The sequence below is a fragment of the Eumetopias jubatus genome, unplaced genomic scaffold, assembly GCF_037043125.1.
Source record: "Eumetopias jubatus isolate StellerSeaLion01/CBP00866 unplaced genomic scaffold, mEumJub1_p1.0 scaffold_16, whole genome shotgun sequence".
NCBI lineage: Eukaryota > Metazoa > Chordata > Mammalia > Carnivora > Otariidae > Eumetopias > Eumetopias jubatus.
The window spans coordinates 24,332,450-24,349,015 of NW_028274822.1; the positions used below are offsets into that span (position 1 = coordinate 24,332,450).

General features: G+C 41.7%; 1 protein-coding gene across 2 annotated transcripts; it reads right to left on the bottom strand.

Annotated features, from left to right (window-relative positions):
* Window positions 1-835: 835 nt before the first annotated feature.
* SKA1 (spindle and kinetochore associated complex subunit 1) lies at window positions 836-15,331 on the bottom strand. 2 transcript variants are annotated; one of them, XM_028098369.2, is made up of 7 exons: window positions 15,217-15,331; window positions 14,464-14,562; window positions 11,485-11,609; window positions 9,841-9,938; window positions 6,810-6,947; window positions 3,248-3,417; window positions 836-2,432 (listed from the first exon to the last, which is right to left on the bottom strand). In XM_028098369.2, exons 2-7 carry the CDS (start codon window positions 14,549-14,551, stop codon window positions 2,284-2,286), a joined length of 768 nt encoding a protein of 255 aa, XP_027954170.1. In that variant the 5' UTR covers window positions 14,552-14,562; window positions 15,217-15,331; the 3' UTR covers window positions 836-2,283. The 2 variants fall into 2 exon arrangements, with proteins under 2 accessions (XP_027954170.1, XP_087875460.1); XM_088019334.1 differs by lacking the exon at window positions 15,217-15,331 and adding an exon at window positions 14,651-14,740.
* Window positions 15,332-16,566: the final 1,235 nt, after the last annotated feature.

A 16,566-nucleotide genomic window follows, 5' to 3' on the forward strand; every position in this document is an offset into this window, starting at 1 on the left:
GTTTTGAGTAGTGTTGCCATTATCTCCTGTTGTATGACAAATAGTGCAAAAACAGTGTCTCTAAACCATTATCATTTCTTTTTCATGATTTCTGCGGGTCCTGAATTCAATCAGAGCAGTGGGGGCAGCCTGTTTTGGCTCCTTGAAGCCTGGGATCCCAGCAAGAATACATGAATGCAGAGGGCTGGAATCATTTCTTCACATGGCTGCTGGGGCTGGTGGTTAATGTGTTCTCTCCTTGTAGCCTCGCATTCTTCCAACATGGTGACAAGGTTCCAAAGAACAGTATCCCAAGAAAGAGACAGATGGAATTCATATTGTCTTTAACAGCTAGCTTGGAAATCATGCAGTGGCATTTCTCTCCATTCTATTGGCTGAAGCTACAAAGATACGCCCGGATTCAAACGGAGGGAACAAGGACCCTGCCTCTTGATGGAAGAGTGTTGATATCACATTGAGGGAGTGTGCATCAAAACTTAGATCTTTAAAAGTGTTATTTTCAAAAATAAGTAAGTAGAACAAGTCTGTCATTTTTCTTGAAAATGAAGTTCAAGTCACAGAGATTAGTTCTTGTTTGAAAATTAATGTCTTTATTATTCTTTGATGAATACAAGTCTACCAGTGTATGCTCAAATTAATGTAACAAACTGATTATGTGCTAATGATTAAAATAGAGACTAATTGCTCACCTTAGTATCCACTCTACAAGAGTTAGACACATTTGTCAACATAGTTGTTCACTATGAGCGTCAAGAAATATTTCAAGCAGATAAAATGATCTTTTATAGAAAAAAAACAATTTATAGAGAAAAATCAAGCAAGACTTAAAACGAAGTAAAGGACAATGCCATTATTTTTATTTAAAGCAAGACATGAAAATTTAAACACATCTGAATTTAAATTAGGGAGGAAGAAGGGATAATACGTAGTGCCCAAAATATGTTCTGTGGTCCTCATGGTGACAGTATTAACCAGGCCACCAGGCCTAGGAGATGATTTTTCCCTCGGCTCCAAGGATCAACCTGCCCAGCAAATGGCAGAGAGACTGTGATAGGTGACTTTATGTGTCACCTGGACTGGCCACAGGGTGCCCACATTAAAACCTTATTTCTGGATGTGTCTGTGAGGGTGAAGGGATTAGCATTTCAATCAGTGGACTCAGCAGACTGCCCTCCCCAGTGTGTGTGGGCATCATCCAATCCATGGACGACCTGAATACAACAAAAGGTGAAGGAAGGAGGAATTCACTTCTTTTTTTCCTGCCTCACTGCTTGAGTAACAACATCGCATCTTCTCTGCTTCACAGGCCCTCAGACTCAGGACTGAATTACACACGGCTTTCCTGGGTCTCCAGCTTGCAGACGGCAGATCGGGGGACTTCTTAACCAATTTGTCATAATCTCTCTCTCTCTCTATCTCCTCTTGGTTCTATATCTCTGGAGAACACTGACTAAAACACACATAGCCAGACAGTCTCCTTAAGCACACAAGAGAAACATCCTAAATTCTTGCAATCCAACCACCCATTTTCCATGACAACTATCAAACTGCTTACATGTTATTATCTTTTTCATCTCAGTATATTTTTATTACAATTTCATTACAGGTTGATGTTTATAGATTGGTTTATACCAAATGCATTTCAGGTAAGCTGTTCCCTAACAACATATGGGAAAGCAGAATCATTACATGGAAGGGCTGCCTACAAATCCAACTTTTGCCTGCAGACTGAAATGCCATTGATAGAATTTTGACATTAACGACCTTTAATTCTACAGAGCCTGAGTCTCATTGGGGCACCTGGGTGGCTTATTCGGGTAAGTGTCTGACTCTTCATCTCAGCTCAGGTCTTGCTCTCAGGGTCGTGAGTTCAAGCCTCGTGCTGAGCTCCATGCTGGGTGTGGAGCCTACTTAAAAAAAAAAAAAGCCTGGGCACCCTTGACCTTATCTTCTTGAACTTTTCCTTCCATTATCACATGTGTATCTGTCTTACTGAGGTCTACAGCACTGTCACTAAACACAAAAACTAACCATGAATATTTTTTAGTTCCATTATATGCCTAGCCCAGAGGCTCATGTGGTAGGGGGTTAAATATGTGCTGAAAGAAAGTGAATTTTAAAATATATATGCTTTACTTACTAAAATGTTTCGTTTTTATAGGAAGCTAGAAAAGAAAATGAAAAAGCCAAAGAAATCTTGTATATAAAGAAATTACATATAAGGAAACTATGTGAGTGGCCTCTACACCCTATTGTTAGCCAGTTCAAAAAAACCCACGTGCTTCAGGTTATAACGTATCGGGTAAGGCCCCCCCCTCGGACCTCTGAGAGCCTCCGGCAGTGTCGTAAGATATTCAGGATCACGTGAAACCGCTTGTCAGCTTTCAAAGCTGTGAACTCCTTTATGTCAGCTTCCACTATGAAATAATGACCTGAAAATAAAGATATTAGTACCAATTTTCATTAAGGACAACTTTCAGGATGAGACTTTAATGCATTAGATTGTGAACATGAATAACATTGATCGTTTTTATTATCATTAGGCACCCAAAGTTGAGAACAGGTATTCTTGCTAAAATGATTAGTATTCTCTCAACTGAAGTTGCATGTTCACTGTAGCATTTTAGAAACGTAGCCCTGCTTATCATATTACTGGCTATCTGTTTGTATCTTCTAAAAAATTGACTTTTCAAGAGGAAATATGGGAGAGTGGTTAAGAGAATGAAACCCCCAGCAGCTCTGTCCCTTAACTGGCTGACACTGGGCAAGTAACAGAACCTTTCTCTGCCTAATCTGCAAAATGGGGGCAACCATACGTACCTCATAAGATGTGAGGATCTCAATACACGATCTGGCAAATGGTAAGTGCTATATAAGCAGGACCAACTGTTTTCATTACCACTCTAATTCTAAAAACACTGGGTATTGTTTCATAATAGATTCTAAAGCAGCACTTCTCTATCTTGGAACTACAGACATTCAGAGCTAGTTATTTCTTTCCGTGGGAGCTGTCTTGAGCATTGTACTCAAGTCTACTTTTAGCCTCTAGATGCCAGTAGCACCCCCAGCCCTAGTTGTAACAACCAAAAGTATCTCCAGTGATGGAGAAAAATGTGCCCTAGTGGGAAAACCACTCCTGGTTGAGAACTACCTCTCTAGATTCAAAATTTTATAGAATTCATCTTGTCTCTCACGATTTAATTACACTCCAGTCGACATGCACACACATATATGCTATCATTTTTACCTTTGGTATCCTTTGTTTCTTCATCAATAAATCTGTGATAGAGATTTCTGGCCACGGAACTCATTGACTTTTTTGGTTGATGTAGGATCTTATATTTACTGACCACCGCCTTGTTGATTTCTTTAATAACATCATTAATTTGACAATAGGTTAAGCGAGATTTCATGTACCTGCAAATAAATATATGATTAATTTTTAAAAGAATCATTATACAAAATTATTTTCTTTGAAAAATGTTTATGTATGATGACTTTATATAGAAGCAAAGCTATTAGAACTCTCATAAAAAAAATGTATAGGGGCACCTGGGTGGCTCATTTGGTTGAGCATCCAATGCTTTTCAGCTCAGGTCATGATCTCAGAATTGTGAGATGGAGCCCCGTGTCCAGCTCCACACTCAGAATGGAGTCTGCTTGAGATTTTCTCTCTCCCTCTCCCTCTGCCTCCACCCCCCGCCAAAATAAATAAACAAATCCGTTTTAAAAATGTATATCAACTTCCAAATAAACCAGACATATCTCAACAGCTGAAAATTTAAATAGAACCACAGCATATCAGTTGCTTAACTTCCCTATTTCTAACTGGATGTATTCATCGCCATTCTCTGCCTACAGAGAATGTATTTAAATTAGAGAGGAAGAAGTGATAACATCAATTTAAAATAGGGTCTCAAATACTACAATTTAAAATAGGGTCTCTTGGGGGCACCTGGGTGGCTCAGTCGTTAAGCGTCTGCCTTCGGCTCAGGTCATGATCCCAGGGTCCTGGGATCGAGTCCCACATCGGGCTCCCTGCTACGCAGGAAGCCTGCTTCTCCCTCTCCCACTCCCCCTGCCTGTGTTCCCTCTCTCGCTGTGTCTCTCTCTGTCAAATAAATAAAAAATCTTTAAAAAAAAAAATAAAAATAAAATAAAATAGGGTCTCTTGCTGGTTAACTTCAAGACAGAAGCTTATTGAAACATTTTTGAATGTTTGTGAGCAAGGGAAACAAACATTTAAATATGAAATAAATTACCTAACTTATACCACTCTGGTTTTTTGCAAACTTATCTGTTCTGAGAAAGAAAAAAAAGAGGAGGAGGAGGAGGGAAGATGGACAACAAAGACCACAACAAAGACGGCAAGTGCGATCAGGACAGAGCGCCAGCTGAGCCGCCGGCAGAGGAAAGGGCCTGGGGGCTAGGTGCGGGGCGGAGGGGGGCCAGTGCACAGCTCTGGGCTCTACCCCCTCGAGCACTGGTCCTTCTCTAAAGCCACTCTTCCGATCCCATCTCCCTCTTGCCATCCTCCCAGTCACCACACAGTCTTAGAATATAAAAATAGGAGCCTCGATTTCTCTGTACCTACCAAAAACAAAACTCAATGATCTGCCTCCATTTTTCCCTTCAACAAACTGTGGATTCAGTATGTGAAACTCTGCCCTTCACCTCTCCTCAAAGGGGCAGTTCCCTAATCAAAACTTCCATAATATAAAATAATATATGAATATGTGTAAAGGAAAATGTTCATATTAACCAAGAAACATTCGTTTTCGTTATTCTTTTATTTAAGGATCTTATTTGAGAGAGGGAGGGAGGGAGGAGGAGAGAGAGAGAGAAAGAGAACACAAGTGGGGTGGGGGGAGTGGGAGGGGGAAGCAGGCCCCCCGCGGAGCAGGGAGCCGGATGCGGGGCTCGATCCCAGGGCCCTGGGACCATGACCTGAGCCGAAGGCAGACGCTTCACTGAGTCACCTAGCTGCCCCTGTTCTCTTCATTTCTAAATTCATTTTTGCCGCTGTTCCCACAAACTGTTGATCCCACAGCTCCCCACGAAGCAATTCCTTTAAATCCTCTGAACTATCACCTTAATTTCAATACCCACCCCCACCCTCTGCCAATGTTCTCTATTTTAACTCAACCCTCAGTGTTTATTTTTTAAAGATAATAAACAAAAGCCCCATGTTTGGAATATATTCTTCCTTATCCCAATGGTCTAAGTTCTCCCATGCAGCAAATAACCCCTTGAATTAAAAATGAATACTCTACCATGACTATCCTCATTTCCTTCCTTTATCTCTTCTTGGAAGCATTTTATAAAAGCCCATCTACTCCACTGTTCCTCACGGACATTTGCTTTTCTCTTTGGCTCAGCCAATGAGCAACAAAAATAACATTTAAAAAACTGAGTATCATCAAACAGAACTTTCATGAAAATAAAGCTACCATAAAAGACATCACTGACAAAAAATGAAGAGAAAGGTCGGTCTCATTTTGATGAAATATAACACAACTAATAAGCCCACGTTTACAATAACAGTTAACAATGGCAAAATGCTCATAATAAAAAAAGTAAGTAAACTGTATTGACAGTATAACCACATTGTTGTAATAACAATCAGAAACAACCTATTATATATGTGAAAGTAAATAAAATCTGGAAGGAAATACTCCATCTTATCTGGGTGGTAGAATTACAGATGAATTATTTTCTGACAACATGTTCTCACAAGTTATTACTTACATAATAAAAACATAACAAGAAATTTAATACTATAAAGCCAAGAAGTTAGGCAAAGCCCTGGAATGATGAGTTTAAAAATATGCGTTTCCGGAGCACCTGGGCGGCTCAGTTGGTGAAGTGTCTCTGACTCTTCATTTCAGCGCAGGTCGTGATCTCAGGGTCATGAGATTAAGCCCCACATGGAGCCCGGCATGGGGATCTGTGCTCAGTGGGGAGTCTGGTTCTCTCTTTCTTTCTCCCTCTCTCCCTCTGTCCCTCCCCCGAACATGCTCTCTCTCTAAAATAAATAAATCTTTAAACCAACAAACAAACAGGAGTTTCCATAATGGGCTCTCTGTTACTGTCTTCTGTAAAGAGCAAAGCAGACCTCCTTCCAGGGAAGGTATCTTGTCTTACTCACCCCTGTACTATTCTCCTAGGTGACCCACAGCCTGGAACAGAACACAGACTCAAACAAATGTGTGGCAGAAGTTGAGGAACAAACGGAAACCAAACAAACACAATACTCACCATTCTAATTCTCAAAACTATACAGCACACTTCCCTTAAAATTACAGCAAAACTGAGGCTACTTTTTTTAATTTTGTTTATTTATTTGAGAAAAAGAGCACGAGAGAGCGTAAGTGGGAAGAGGGAGAGGGACAAGCAGACTCCAAGCTGAGCATGGAGCCTGATGCAGGGCTTGATCTCATGACCCTGAGATCATGACCTGAGCTGAAAACAAGAGCTGGACACTTAACTAAGCCACCCAGGTGCCCCAGAATAGCTACTTTTAAAATGTAACTGGATAAATCTGTATCACAAAATAGTCCTGCAGAGGACTCAGCAATAAACTGACCCATCTCTAGATCTTGCTATGAAAAGAGCTTTAGACCACATAAAAACCATGATTTTAAGCATCTTCAACAAAGATTTCCTGCATTTTCATTGTATAAGACTTGGAGAAAAGATCAATATTTGAACACAGCATGCTATGAATATAATCAAGCTTTAGGATTTAAACAATCATGTATGTTGACCATTAAAAAGTTGAATGTTAAAATTTTATCTTAAATACTTACGCTGGAATGCCATTAAATTCATCAGAAGTTATAAACAGCATTTCTTTAATACTTCTTTGTTCTTTTGGGGGCTTCTTTGTGGGTACAGTTTCCTCAACTTTGATTGGTTCTTCAGGGTCAAGATCTGACACATTAGCACTGCAGACAGAGATGCACAGATGTATAAGAGATCATCAGAATTTTGCAGCATACTAGAAAATTTTCCCAACTAAAAATAATCAGTTAACAAATACAAGATTCATCTTGTCAAAATAATTTTATAGCTAACATTTTTTGCTGCCCCCACTCCTATTGTTCATGAAGATCTGACTAGTGAAGAGAACGCTGAAAAATTAAGTCCCCGAATCTTCACTAATAGAATTATAATTTACATACCCAAAACATGGGTGTATACAGTACCTAGGCTAAACATCTTCATTAGTTATCTCACTGGCTCCTCAAAGTCAATACGTGTGAAGTCGAACTTATCTTAACCACTAAATAGCTTCTCTTCCTGAATCCCTAATTTTGGACACAGGAACATTAGTCCTCTTATACTTCTATTTTTCTAATTTATCCCACTGGCTGTTAGTATCAGTCCTTGCCTGCTACAGACACATTTTAGTTGCCAGCAATGAGCATGGAACTCTTGGATTCAGTCCTACCCAATTTTTGGAGTCAGTGAGAAGCCTAATATAGCTCCTACCCCACTAGCTGAGAGTGTAGAAATAGGCTGTAGCTTCTGGGTTATTTAGCTGCCAGGGAAGGAAGAGACCCTTGCTGGCAGCAGCAAGTGAAGCCATACCAGCTCTACTGCTCCAAAAAAGAAATGGGGTACAGGAGACAGAGTAGATCCAACCCAAAAGCAAGTGAAGGGAATCCCAAGAAACACAGGGAGGTGAGATCCCAAGATAACAGCTGAGCACCAGACACAGGGCAACCAGTCATAGTGCCCAAGGCGCTGTAACTGTGGATGGCCATGTTGTAGGTTGTCAAGATGAAGATGCCCAATGCTATGGTACCATCAACCTTCCATGAGTCTAACATGAGACTTCATGGTGAGCTTGGCTGATTCTTAGCTGTACTTGCTTGTCTTCACCAGATGCTAAGGAAGCTCCTGATTTTTTCTTCATGCCCTGCTCTATCAGCTGAAAACCATTTCAATCTACAGAAAGGTTCTGCTTTGACCTTGGCTGAAAACTGAAGCTAAGCCACAGTGAGGTCAGGAGAAGAAAAATTCCTCCTATTCCCCAGGCCATATTCCTGCTGGATGTCCGATGTCCAGCCCACACTACAATCCTGGCAGATGTCCTGTGGTGACCTCTGTTCCTAGCATTCATTCATGACCTTGCCCACCATTTTCTCTTCTTGCAGGGAAACTGCAGGGGACCCTGACCATGCCAGGCACTCTGCTGAGCTTATCTTCTTCTGGAGAACTTCAACCACCAGCAGTAATGTGACTCTTCTCCTACTCAGCAAGCCCCGTGCCTTCCTTAATCTGACCGGCAGATACACCGACGTTTGTTTTACTCTTCTTTAATTTGCACAAATAATGGTTAGTCACTTTTCTGTATATATAGGATACATTTCAAACGTTAAAAAATTTTAAGTTACGCATGGAATGTTTTTACACCCTTGGAACCCCCTTTTAGAAATGTAACTTTGGTGGCAGAAGCCTGGAGAGCAGGGAGTAGTGGAACCATGGAGGGACAAAACACAGGAGCGCTCAAAAACAATGATGGAAGATCGCACTCAGAGCCAGCCAATGAGAATGGAGGGAGGGCTGGGACAGACAAAACCCCACAGAGGCAGCATGCACAGCTGAGGGCTACAGAGAGAAAGACGGGCGGAAGGTACCCGGGTGCTGTCCAGGGGACGGGAGGAAGGCAGCGGGCATGGCGGGTGGCTAACAAGGGCCTGGTCGGCTTGGCCTCAAACACGCAGAGCTGGGAGGACAGCTCATGTATTAGGCCCCCAGCAAGCAGCAGAGGTCCTGTCGAGGCTGGAGCTGGACATCTGTGAGCACTGAGCATGGTGGAGAGGGCATGAGCCACACACAGGTTTAGGAGACGCCCGCAGTGCCAAGAAGGGCGGAGCAACGGGAGGTAGCCAAGTCAGGGCTGCGGGCTGCCAACGGAGCGCTGCTGCAGAGCAGAACTCAGCACTTCCGACACGAAGAGACACAGAAAGACCATCTGAACAGGAGGATCAGGGCTGAGGGGGAGTTTCTGGATCAGTTGCCGGAGTGTGGTAGCACGAGTAGCCCAGGGACAGGCCGTGGGGCTCTGGAGAAAAGAGGAGGTGTGAACATATACTGGTCGGGGACACATGGGGGCACTAGTTTGAGGGGGGAACGCAAAGCTAAGTGTTTTGTTCCGGTGGCTGTTTTTAAGATGGGATGTTTATTAAGCTTATTTTTACCCTAAGACAGTGGTTCTCAAGGATCAGGGGAGAGTGTGTCCCCCAGAGGCCATATGGCAATGTGAGAAGACATTTTTCACTGTCACAGCTGGGAGGGGTGGGGGGATACCGCCGACATCTAGCCGGTAGACAGAGAGCAGGGGTGTTACTCAACATCCTCACTGTCCTCACAACAGAGAATTATCTGGCCTAAGACGGCTGAGGTGGACAAACTCTGCTCTGAGGAAAAGAAATGAGAAAAAGTGGGAAAAGAGAGCCCAGCCGACACTCGCCCATGGGAAAGAGGAGCCACATTTTCCGCAGAGGTAGCAAGACAAGAAGACTGGGGGCGCCTGGGTGGCTCAGTCGTTGAGCGTCTGCCTTCGGCTCAGGTCATGATCCCGGGGTCCTGGGATCGAACCCTGCATCGGGCTCCCTGCTCCGCGGGAAGCCTGCCTCTCCCTCTCCCACTCCCCCTGCTTGTGTTCCCTCTCTTGCAATCTCTCTCTCTCTGTCAAATAAATAAATAAAATCTTAAAAAAAAAAAACATAATCACTAACAAAACCACAAGTCCATAAGAAAGCAAAAAGAGTTGAGACGTTTAATAGTTTTGTAAATGCAGACAGCAAGAATAATTATAAATACACTTACAAGTTCTGGCTTACTGTTACTTGAGGCAAATGGGGAGGAATGTTCTCTTTGAGATGCTCCACATCTTTATAATCCTCTTCAAGAGATTCACAGAGTTCCTAAAATTTAAAGAAAATGCTCCCAAGTTAAGTGTCTGTCCTGCCTGTGTGTGTTTTAAGACGTTATAAAGAGCATGAAAGACTCACTCACAATCATAATGACTGCGGGTGTTTAAAACACAGAAGAGGTGGAAAAGCACTGACTGCAGCAATATTTTTTTAAAAACCCTTTGGTTTCTAGAGCTCTTTTTGGATGGCAAGATAGTAGCTTTCCCTACTGGTTTTCAGAGAACGACTGTTATAATCACATTACAACAGGGAGGGTTGACATTTAACTGCAGCCTTGGAAAGCAACTAAAAAATGTATGAAGGATTTATGTTTGTCATTCTGGTAAATTGCTTTTGTTGATTTAACAAACATTCCCCAGTGTTATCTGTACCACAGCTCCAGGGGGACAGTGCGTGCCTGGAGCACGTGTACGAGAACCTACTCGTAACAACTTCCACTGCACATACTCTAGCTTAATGGAAATTTCTACTGGATCATAACTGCTTTGTTTTTGTTTTGTGTTGTCTTTAGTTTACCTTTCACTAGAACTTGACACTATGAACTCATGCAAATTTATTAAGAAAAATACTCTACACCTTTGGATTCCTGTCATCTGATTCTCAATCATAAGATGAACAAAAATTCTAAATAGTCTTCAATTCTGAATCTAACATTCTCTAGGCCCACACTTAACCGTGGGCACTCTTGGGTAGGTTAGAAGTGAAACTAATATTGGCTTCTGTTTTAAATTTATAGGATGTCTTTCTTTCAAAGAGATGAATGATGTTCACAGCCACTAATTTCATTTCAACTAGTAACAGGATAGGCATATTCATGCCCATTCCTATAGCTGAAAAGTCTTTACAGACCTTAAGGATTTTAAGGCTGAAAGGGACCATGGAGGCCACCTTGTTCAATCCCACGGAACACATCAGTGGCTCTAACGGCATGAGGTAACTATGTACAGATGGCGTATTTTCCCAGAAGTACACAAGCACTTTCATTAGCTTAGTCAGTTAGAAAGCTTACTTGGAACAAAATGGTGTGCAACTGAGACTCAAGTGTTTCTGTACTTGAGAATCCTTGTATTTTATAGAACAGAGAAATGCAGAATAGAAGGGACCTAAGAAATAGTTCAGTATGACTCATTATTTTCCAAATGAGGACCACAAGACCCGAAGAAGTAACAGGTCTTTTTCAGGGTGCCAGAGGGTGCTAAGGGCAGCCAGGGTGAGAATCTGCATCTCCTTGCCCCAGGGTAGGTGTTCCTGACACACCACTCTACCAGACCGCTTGTTTAAATTAAACCTACCAAAAATTATTTAGGATATCTTCCTTTTAGTACAGTTCAATTTCATTGGCAACCAGCATAAAGAAACACCTGTGGAGCTCCGGAGTCCTTTATACTAAGAAGATACAATGCAAATAGCACTCTATACCATTAGTAATTTAAAAAGGTAAGAACATCTTAAAAATTTAAAGAATCCTTCAGAATTCCCTGGTGATGATGGAGTTTGTATCTATTGCCCTTTCATTTCTTTACTGGAAAAACATTACCTTGAGTGAATGGTTGGTCTGTTCTTGATATTGAATCTCCAATTCCAATTTATTTAGAAGTTCATTTACTACAATGATTTCATCTCCTATTTTATCTAATGTAGTCTTCAAGGTAGGTTCCTGACCTATTAATAGACAAAGAGGGAATGAAAAATAAAGTATACAGAAAAGTATTAGCATTCTGTATTCTTTAACTCAGTTGTTCCCAATTAAACTCTTGGACCAGAGCTTTACTTTAGAGAGACACTTAGGGAGGAGATAGGACTCTTGTTTCAGCCCCTAGGACCTGTCTCCATGGATAATCTTAAGACCTCATTTCTAAGTAATATGGTAAAGAAGGAAGAGAGAGGTAAGTATGAAGTGTCCCCTGAGTCTTTTGATTTTGGCAAAGTCTTCTACTATGATAAAACACCTAGAAATGTTAGATAAAAAAACAAAAAACAAAAAAACTTCTACATGCATAGCTGAGCTTTCATGAGAATAAGGTAAATCTCAAGGGCTGCAGCATGAAGACAGACCCACAGACTGGCAGTATGTGGGAGCTGATGCTGCAGCAGCCCTAATTGGGGGTGCAGAGGAAATCTGGAGAGAGGAGTTTGCCAGTCTCAGCAACCCAACACATTTGGTTTTAATGGGTGCAAGAACCAAGGCTTTTGTACTTCAAAGCACAGGGTGTTGGAAGTGAGAATCCCAAATGAGCCTTCTTCATGAGATAAACCTTCAGTTAAAGTGCACACCTCAAAATTCTAATCACTCGCCAGGGAGAGAAGCTTGTGGCTCTCAAGGGTGTGTGGAAGATGGGGGACAGTTTCCCTTCAGAATTTGTAGTAGTGGCTTGGGATGCACCTGGTTTGAGATTCGTATTTACACTATTTACTATTTCTAAGAAGAAAAAGTAACATAAAAAGTCACAGGCTGGTACTAAGCCTGGGATGCTTGACAGAAACAAACACCAGGCATTTATAAAGTAGCATGCTCTCATACTCCCAACCCCACCTCCTGGCACCTGTCTCTAGTTCCACAGATTTGAGGATGAGAAAACCAGAGTCTCCTCCTCCCCAGAAATAAAAGAATAAAAAAAATTTTGTTTTAAAGAGCAGATCAAAAGCACAAAAGAAAAACTATTCTCGTAATCAAATCTTTCCTTCTTTATTTCTAGTAACCAATGAAATACACATAAGTAAAGTCACTATTGGGGAGACGGGGGGAAAAAATAAACAAAAGCATAATTTGACTGTATCTGTAGATTATGGAGGCTGTAGAGTAAAATGGCCAGAAGGTCCAAGACCTAAAGCCAGAGACACCGGCACCTACCTCAAGGTTACTGTGAAGATAAGCAAGAAAGTACATATAAGATGGGTTGAACACTGTGCCTGGAATCTGGTAAAACACTCAATAAATGCTAACTACTATTCATCATCATCGTCATGACAAGCAGCATATAATTCTGTCTAATAGGGCAATGTTAATTGCATTTGATTGTAGGCTCGTAACAACTAGAAGAAATTAGTAAGTAATAAGAGTACGGATGTCTCTATTGAGATTAATTTATAGGGAGTAAATAACTAGTTTGGATACACTGGTATCTCAAATAATTTTAGTCACCTAAATTTTAGGGCCTTGTCTACTGATTTATAGAAACATAATCAACTGAGCAAATACAATACTTTTAATAGAAGTAATCTAGTAAATTACTGCAGCCAGAGTGGCAAACAAATTACTGGGCTCTATTAAATAAGCTATGGAACCAAAGAGAGAAATCATTCTCCCCACATACAAATGATGGTTACTGAGTGTGTAGTGATCTAATAGTTCACATTGCTTAGGCCAGTCCTCATGCCTTGGTGGAGTCATTTGAATTCAAGGTTTAGTTGTTTTATAGGTCTCTAAATTTTATCTGTTTATCCCACAGTAATCATGCCCCTAGAAAGAGAAGGTAAGCAAGACTAGTTATAGACGTCCTTTTTGCGTTATTGAATCAAAGTGGCATAGAAGTAGAAAGAATACTAGACTGGGACTCAAGATACAAAACTGTGGTCCCAACTGACTACCTAGGAGTTAGGGGAGCTGGGCAAGTCACTTGACTTCTGAGAGTCATGTGTGAAACGAGGGAGCTGGAGAAGATGAACCCACAGTCCCTTCAGCTTTAACTTTCTACAGAGAATGTGAGCTGTAAACTGTATAATGGATGATGTTCCTTTACTGGAGGTTCTCAACAAGAGATGAAGAATATCAAAGTCCCTAGAAGGACATGTATAATTTGAAAGGGCATTTCAACATTATAATTTAATATTTTAAAAAATTTCTTAAATTACCAATTCATACTACAAACTATACTAAACTTCACCACAATTTTCCCAGCAGGTAGAATTCTGCCTATAAATAAATCTTAAGCTCTCCTAGAATGGACCCGGGAGCTCACAATTTTTGTAAACAATATTTTCCCAGATTTGACAAGGATCACCCATTTCTTTGCACTGTCATTGCCTCATTCTCTTTCAGCACTTCAAAATATTCTGGAAGATGGTTACAATCTCCAAGCTTCTGGACATTAGAACTGGACATTTTCAATCAGTTGTTTCCTAGTCATATATAACAATAAGCTTCCTCCAAAGCAGGCTGGAGATGGGCTATTTTTTACCTCTGTGGGTCTTTTCCACTTCTGTTTTTATTCCTTACCTTTCAGTATCCCCACTTAGCTTTAACACCACAAATTAACCTTCAAATCTTCCTATTGTGCCTTTTGTATCTCAGAAAAACACAAGCAATTAAGTCTAATTAATATCCAGTTCATTGTTCAATATAACTTACATTTTAGTACTCCGCAATATTCAAAATATTAATGCTGGAGTGCTTCAAAAAACCACTATTTGAAAGTTAAAATTACCTTTCACTTAACCAGGCATAAGATACTCACAGTGGAACAATAATTAAAATGCATTTTATATCTACGACGTCAGTGGAATCTGTCCTACTTACCACAATTTCTTAGTGACAGAGTTCTTTTAATGTTGGCAATCTTTTCATTAATATGAGAGCATAATTGTTCCAGATCTGAGGAGGCCATCCTTTAAGCCTCTGAAGAAAAAAAAAAAATAAACAAACATTTACAAAAACAGAAAGGACAAGTTTCTGTTTACTTTCATAATCCAATAGTGGTATTTACCAGTATTGATCAGTAATGTGAGCCAGTAAATGGACCACAGAGGTGATCCAGTAAATCACATCTTGAAAAGAAAGTACAAAAACTCAATTTCTTTCCATTCTACAAAATTCAGTTTTTAACTAGAGTCCAATACTGACTTGTCTTTGAGCCTTCTGGAATCAACGCATCCCAAACCAAGGTACAGGGGATTTAGGGGGACAAATGCACGATTTATATATAAAGACAACTCTGAAGTTTTCTTTAAAACGGCAAAGTACACATGAGTTAAAAAGAAAACGCACAGTAAGTGCAAAGAAACGAGTCCAAGTAAGCATTTCTCCCATGCTGCGGGGACTGGAGCTTTACGGTTTGGGGTTGATACAGAGGCAGAGGGAGGGGAAGGAAGGGAGTCAGTTATCATTCATTCCGAGGGTAGGACAGATCTAAAACAACCACTGCAGCCAACCGAGCGGTGGGAAGACAAGCCCGGTTCCTCGGCTCCGCCTGGCTCCCCCGCGCCCCTACTCCGCCCAAACAATGCCTTGCGTCTGCCTCCGAGGGCAGGACCCCCAACTTCAGATCCCAACCTGGCGCGGATCCGGGAGCAAAGCGCCACGCGCTGCAGTATCGCGAGCCGTCGAGACGCCCAGGATCGCGAGAGGCGACTCCGGGAGCGAAATTCAAAGCGCCCGCCGGGACCCGGCGCCGCGCAGGCGCACCTCGGCGCTCCCGGAAGGCGGGCAGCTCGAGTTCCGGCGCCCTCGAGGGCCATAGCGGGGCGGAGCCACAGCGGGGCGGGGAAAAAGGCGCGGCTGGGTGGATTGACGCGCAAGGCAGCCGGGGCCAGTGCCCCTCCTGGTCCAGGCAGTCTCGGGTGATCCCAGTCATCTTGTGTCGACTGCTGCCCGGCCAGGGACTGCGCGCTCCGGGAATCACACGGCGAGCTCTAACAGTAGGTCTCCGGGTTGGTGGCACGTTAGAACCACCAGGGAGAGCTTTTACAAATTCCAGTGCCTACGCTGGACACCAAGTCATTGAAATCAGGCACCCTGGAAGTGGGGTCCACGCCCTAATATTCTAAAAAGCACCCCAGATAATTCCAAAAAGCCCTCCAGTTTGTGAGCTTAAGGACAAGGACCTTGTCTTCGTAGAGTTGACAGCCTCTGTAAGGGCATTTACAAATTTAAACTAAGAAAAAGGGTTAATTCTCCCTGTTGGAGAAAAAAAAAAGTGGGGGGAAAGTATCCTCGAGCTGGTGTGTCAGCTCCACAGTCATCAACGATCCAGATTCCTTCTGTCTTTTGGCGCCACCATCCATAGCATCATGCATCTTGACTGTGATGCAAGATGACCCTGCCAGTTCCTTCCTCAGATCTTGGTCTAAGGCAGCAGAAAAGAAGAGGCAAGGGTCAGAGGCTCACTTACCAGCTGAGCCACCACCTTTAAAGAATTTTTTTGGAAGCCACACCCGATGGCTTCTCTCTGATTTCCACTGGTTAGTCACATCTGCAAGGGAGACCGGAAGAAAAAAATCATTAAATTTTTTTTTTTTTATTTAGATAGTTACATTGCATCCTCAACCATATAGGGGTTCTGTTTGTAAGGGAGAAGGAGAGCATAGATTCTGGGTAGGCAAATAGCAACCTTGGCCATTTCTACTTATTACTTTTAAAAAATTTCTGGAAAATTTCAAACTTAAAAAGTTAAAATAGGATAATGAACCCCATGCTCAACCCATCACCCCAGCTTCAACCATTACTAACTTATCTCAAATCTTGTTTCATCTGTACCTCCTCTCCTCTCACCCTTTTCCTACTGGAATTTTTTTTCCCTACTGGAATAGTTTGAAGCAAATTTCAAATACTGTATCTTTCTAGCCAAAAACATTTACATATTTATCTTCTGAAGATAGAAACTCTTTAAAAATTACCACGTTA